Source organism: Auxenochlorella protothecoides, assembly GCF_000733215.1.
Source record: "Auxenochlorella protothecoides strain 0710 unplaced genomic scaffold scaffold46, whole genome shotgun sequence".
Taxonomy (NCBI): Eukaryota; Viridiplantae; Chlorophyta; class Trebouxiophyceae; order Chlorellales; family Chlorellaceae; genus Auxenochlorella; species Auxenochlorella protothecoides.
In genome coordinates, this window is record NW_011934475.1 from 88,202 (window position 1) to 94,201 (window position 6,000).

At 55.8% G+C, this 6,000-nt stretch overlaps 1 protein-coding gene across 1 annotated transcript; it reads left to right on the forward strand.

Moving 5' to 3' along the window:
- Positions 1 to 4,138: 4,138 nt before the first annotated feature.
- F751_4072 (Serine/threonine-protein kinase dst1) lies at positions 4,139 to 5,241 on the forward strand (the record flags this gene model as incomplete). Its single annotated transcript, XM_011403655.1, has 5 exons — positions 4,139 to 4,357; positions 4,449 to 4,616; positions 4,708 to 4,884; positions 4,992 to 5,130; positions 5,201 to 5,241. 5 exons carry the CDS (start codon positions 4,139 to 4,141, stop codon positions 5,239 to 5,241), a joined length of 744 nt encoding a protein of 247 aa, XP_011401957.1.
- Between the last annotated feature and the right edge of the window lie 759 nt (positions 5,242 to 6,000).

The window sequence follows — 6,000 nt, forward strand, 5'->3', positions numbered from 1 at the left end:
ACTGGGAGGCAGCTCGGCTGCTGGGTCTGGAATGGGTGGCACCAGCGGGAGCAGATGCGTGTTGCTCCACAGGGCCAAGCTCGACAGCCGACGACCTCGATAACGCTGAGATGCGCTCTTGCACCTTTTGACGGATATTTGGTGTGCATGAGTTGCCAATGGGACTGTTTTCAGTTGCGCTGTCTCACCAGTGACAGCAGCGCCGGCCATTATCTTGCACTCACAGAGAACCTGTCCACCAATGTCTGCTCGCACCTGGCCTATGTCCCAGCGTCGAGCCACATTGATGGTCAACATGCCTTCCAGGAGCTCCCGGATAGAAGCTGGGGTCCCAGGGGGGATTTCGTACCTCCCATTCAAGATCTGGAGTTTGGCCTCCCCTTCAAATGGTAGCCTCCCAAAGCAGAGGAGGTAGAACAGGCATCCCAGCGCCCAGATGTCTACTTTGGTGCCTATGAACTCACGTGCGTACAGGTCCCACATCTGACCACAGGAGTAGAGGGTGGCTAGGTTGGTGAGGGTCGCTTTGGTGGAGACAGGTCAGACACAGTGATGGGTACCGCATCAGGCAAGTGGGGGCAAGGATGCCTCCTTGTAAAAAGGAGGATGGATGGCCAGACAGCACAACAAGCGGCCCCTCCTCCATGGTCCAATCTGTCCCCTACAGTATACCTCCGGGGCACGATAGGCTGGGGTGGTATTCCTCTGGATTTCGTCCTCCAAGAGGGCAATGTCGGCCCCCGTGCGACACGCCTGCGAAAATTCGATCATGCCCACATTGTCATGCATGAAGACTCATGCCCAACTTTCACCAGTGAACCTCCCACACCATTGCATATTTGCACAGACCCAGAAGACCCCCAGTTACCATCTGACAAGTGGTGGCGCTCCCGAAATCGCACAACACCCACTGTCCGTTGCTGTGCAGTAGTACATTCTCTGCCTTGATGTCTCTGCGGAGAGGCATTCATTGAGGTCAGGGACATGTACCCGGCAATCCCCGGCTGCCCAACGTTTTCTGCAAGGACCACTCATCTCACCACAGCGTCTGCTCACCTGTGCACTGTCGGCAGCTGAAGGGAATGCAGCGCTTCGACGGCGACACACACTGGCTGGAAGACGGCAAGGATGCCCTCCAGGTCCATTGGCCGCGACAAGGATTGGAGATGGGTTGCCAGGTTATGCTGGCAAAACTCCAGCAGCACGAATGCCTCCTGATTCCCTGGGCCAAACTCGGCGGCAACGAGGGAAAGTGCTGCCGGGCATTCACGCAGCTCGTCCATGATCCCAATCTCGTTGTAGACAGCTGCAACGGCGCCTGGATCCCCTCTGTGGGTAAAATACGGGGGTGCTCGGGAGGGTATGGTGGGAAAATGGACACTCCCCCTTGCAAGAATCCTCTCTGGGTCTCAGCACCCCACCCCCACGGCCTACTCCAGACTCATACCCGAGACGGAAGTGCTTCAGGGCCAATATCGTTCGAGACTTCATTTCTGTTACGCGGTAAATGCTTGCGAATCCTCCTTCTCCTATGAGACTCTCAACCTTGATCTGCAGACCGTCCACCGCCAACGAGCGTCCACACAAGTCACCACCGCCATCTCTACGTTTACCCAAGGCTTTCAAGAGGTTCATTGATCACGAAATCGCAGCTGAACGTCGGTGGACCCCCGGCCTTCCTTCCGGAAATGTGTGTGCAAGACCTGCAAACTCAATCCTTCCGGCAAGATGCCAACACGATGAAGTCTAGCGGCCTATATGGTCTCCGAAAAACAGTGTGGACACGTGTGGTGCTTTATTCTGAAGGGATCCATCTGATGCCGAGGAGCTTTTAACCCTGCAGTTCCGGCAGCCACGCAGCAGGCACTGCACGAAGCGGGCAAGCCCTACGAATGACAACACCAGCAGAGGGCCGGGAGAGTGTGTGCCAATATATCTCGTCATACAGCGATAGGCGTATACTGGTACATCTGCGTCCAACGCGCTGCCTGCGCCTGTCTTGTCATTGGACAAACGAGCAGTCCTCCTGTCATGACTGACCACCATCCCGACGGGCTCGAGAGCGCCATTCGAATATTTAAAGGGCTGGACTTGTCCAGCGTTCCCAATAGATGTATCGTGCAAATACAAGTTGCCGAGAAGTGCATTCGAATTTTCCGGAACGCAGCCTCCACAGGGCCGCAGAACTTGGCCCTGCTACGAGAAACTGGAGTGCTGGGTGCATTGGCGAATGTGCTTGCCATGCGGCTCGACACCACTGAAAGCTATCCGCTTGCTACCCTGCAGCTCCTGAGCATGCAGACGTTTGCAAATGCTGCAGCATCCTCTCCTGCAGCCGTGCACCTGTGCTGGACCCTCCTATTGGAGGCAGGATTGCTTAGCGCGCTGAGCAACTTCACAGGTATGACTCCTTGCGCCATGCACTGGAAACTCCAGTGATGGAGATGTATGGAATCTACTCTACTGCTCATCATCCCTGACTCTCCGTCTGTCCGGGCAGGACCGGTGCTCGATGCCCTCTGCTATTTTCTGTTCTTATGCTGCCAGAGGTGGAGGGAGCCCCATCTCCCCAAGCCGGATGTGGCTTGGATCATCAAGAAGATCCTCACATTGCTACCCCAGCTGGTGGGTGGTGTGCACTGGATGTGGCAGCAACTGTTGACTCTGCATTCATGCCCTCCATCCTGAAGCTCGCCAGCATTTCGGCAGGACCACGCATGGGACAACCTACCCCTCCTCATTGGGTATGCGGTGTACGAGAGTGGCCTGGCGGAGGAGTTGCTACAGACTTCAACTGCTGAACTCCCCTGTACGTGCATGATATTGGACATTCTCTGCCAAGAAGCCGCATCAGTGCCATACAGGTTGGTGGCGGAAGCAGAGCACTCCAGGGAGCACACGGGGTTGGTGGTGGCAAGCCTTTGACAAGCCCAGCTTGCTGACGCCATTCTTCTCGCATATTGCAGTGAAGTGGGAACCTCGGTTGCCACAAACCATCTTCGAGCGATGCAACATCTGGGAAAGCTAGCCCGTGGTATTGCAGAAAAGCGCGAAACCCTGACGAGCGACAACTCGCTCATGCTTGTCAGAGGAGTCTTGGCGCTTGGCAGGGCGATCATGGCAAGAGATGACCAGGGCCGGGGCCTGTCAGTCCACAAGGCCCCTCTTGCTGAGGCTTTGCTGCAGGCAGGCTTTGTGGAGCTCCTTCTATGTCTCTTGGACATGGTGCCGGCCCCTCGCAAAGACCAGGCGCCAGCCGGAGAACCAGCAGCGCAACATACTCTGGACGTCAAGACTGATGTCTTGGCAGGTGTGAGGAACAGGGTATCTTGTGGCAAGGAGCGGTGCCCGTGTGTCTGTTGAGTTCCCCCTGTCGCCATCTTTTTCCTCATAGAAAGGGAGTTCTGTGGTCCTTGCCTGAACTGGAAACCCCGTCAGCATCAGGAGCAACCTACTTTGGTTTTAGCACGTAGCATTCCCAAACCAATCCTCCGCATGTGTTCTATCCTCCTTTGCAGCTTTGGCTAATTCACTGTATCGACGGAAGGCTGTCCAAGAAGCTGTGCTTGACTCTGGGAAGCTAATTCTGATACTGACACAGTGTCAATCTGATCACGATGCTCCCATGGCCCGGGAGTGGGCACTTCTGGCTGTGCGAAACATATGCGAAGGCAATCTTCGAGCCCAGGTGAGGGTACAGATGAAGAGGTCTCACCGGGACTGGAACCAATGCCATGTCGCAGGTCTTTACCCTGCGTATGCCCCTTGCCAGCACCCATGTGACCTCTCTGCAGAACGACGTGGGGAGCTTGAGAAAGGTCCAGGCATCAGAAGGGTCTACCCAAGTCCTGGGAGGCGTTCAGATTGTCAGCGACCAGGCACTTGGGAAGAAAGTCTTGAAGGCAGTCTCTTGAAATTGCTTCCGGCACTTCTACCTCCAGCCACTGCTGGAAGCTTGCAACTCAACCCTGCAAGGCTTCAGTGTGACGTGGCACGAGAGAGCGCGAGATCGTCGGTCCGAAGAAGCAGGGGTATTTGCATGGTAAGAAGGCTCGGAGTAAGCAGCGATAAACTGTCCACGCATATACAACCTTGCTTTACAGTACCTACCACTCCATCGCCTCGGGGACGAAGGACGATGCAGGACGTCCTCGACGATCCGGACAAAGTCTTCCAGCTATTGCACCCCCTGGGCCGGGGATCATATGGAGCGGTATACAAGGCCAGGGTAATAAGCACGGGCGAAGTTGTGGCAGTGAAGGTCATCCCGCTGGCCGCAGACGACGAGATCGAGAGCATCCAGAGGGAGATTGCCATGCTCCGGGACTGCAAGCACCCAAACATCGTCAAGTACTATGTGAGTGGTTGCACGGCATGCAGATCTCACCCTGATGCTAGGTCAACGAATACAGGTCCTCACTGTCTACACACTCTCCGGAACGGCGCAGGGAAGCGTCAAGACGCCGGACTCACTCTGGATTGTCATGGAGTACTGCGCCGGGGGGTCTGTCAGCGATATAATGCACGTGAACTCGTCCAGTCTCTCCGAGGCGTTGATCAAGTACATTACCGGAGAAACGCTGACCGGTCTGGCGTACCTCCACTCTGTGGGCAAGGTGGGTGGCCCCTTTTCCCGAGGTTGTGTGCATGGATTTCTTAACTCAATGCCACCGCAAGCTTACACCTAGCCGTGTGTCCTTCTCACAGGTACACCGAGACATCAAGTGTGGCAACATCCTCCTGACTGAAAACGGGGAGGTGAAGCTGGCCGATTTCGGCGTCGCGGCCCAGCTCACTAATACCATGAGCAAGCGCAATACTTTCATTGGGACCCCACACTGGATGGCTCCCGAAGTCATCCAGATAAGCCAGTATGATGGCAAGGTGGGTGGAGGGTTGCTTGTTCAAGGGGACCCTGGCGGGCCACTGTTGGCTGCTCTGCAAACTGCAATGATAGGGTTGCAGAGCGACCCCCTCCCTCCCCTTCCCAGGTCGATGTCTGGGCGCTGGGCATCACGGTGATAGAGATGGCCGAGCAGGCTCCACCCCGGTGGAAGATAAATCCTAACCGCGTTATTTTCATGATAGTCAAGGATCCCGCGCCGCGTTTGTCGGATTCTGAGCGCTGGAGTCTGACGTTCCAAGATTTCATTGCTCAGTGTCTCCAAAAGGTGAGTGAGGATATGAGCAATCCCTGTAGGTTTTCAAGCGGAGTTCATATCCAAGAGCCTGCATGAGTGATCCTTCTGGGGCATGGAAAGCCAGGAAAGCCTCACTCGCCCCCGTTCCCGATCACTCCAGGACGTTCTCTTGCGGCCGACCGCCAAATTTCTGCAGCAGCACAGGTTCATCTCTGTGGACAGAGCCAGTGTCTTGCAGATACTCATACCAATGATACAGAGGACACGTGCATACATGAGCGAGCTTGCAGCTGCGGCTGCTGCTGTGTCCGGGGATACCATTGGCGCTGGAGGTAAGGCTCTTCACGGGTGACCACTTTTCTAAAAACGACGGATCCATGACACGCACTGATTGTGGACTGTCCCCTCAATTTCCCACACAGGGACCATTGCGATGCATGCCTCACCTGCCAGGAGGCAGGCCGAGGCAGACACATTGGCGGCTGCATATACCACGACAGTGCTTGCAGACAAGAATATCCATAGCAGTCCCGGGGAGAATTTCGGCGCAGGCACCTTTCTGCGACATGACTTGTTCCAGGGAACCTCGGCGGCAATGCAGTCTTCCCCTGCTCCTGTGCAGAGAGGTGCGCAGACATGGGGAATTCACAGGTGTCATCTCTGACCAATCCCCTTCACTGGCATACCATGAGGTGGGAGGTGCAACCCGACACCCGAGTCTCTGCTGCCGAACCTCGGATCGTTGACGCTCAAATAAACGTGCAGGTGACCTTGCTCACACAAGTGGTGACTACTCGGCTGCACTGAGTGCCATGTCGGACTTCGACAACCTTGACCTCCTGCCATCAGTACACCCTCC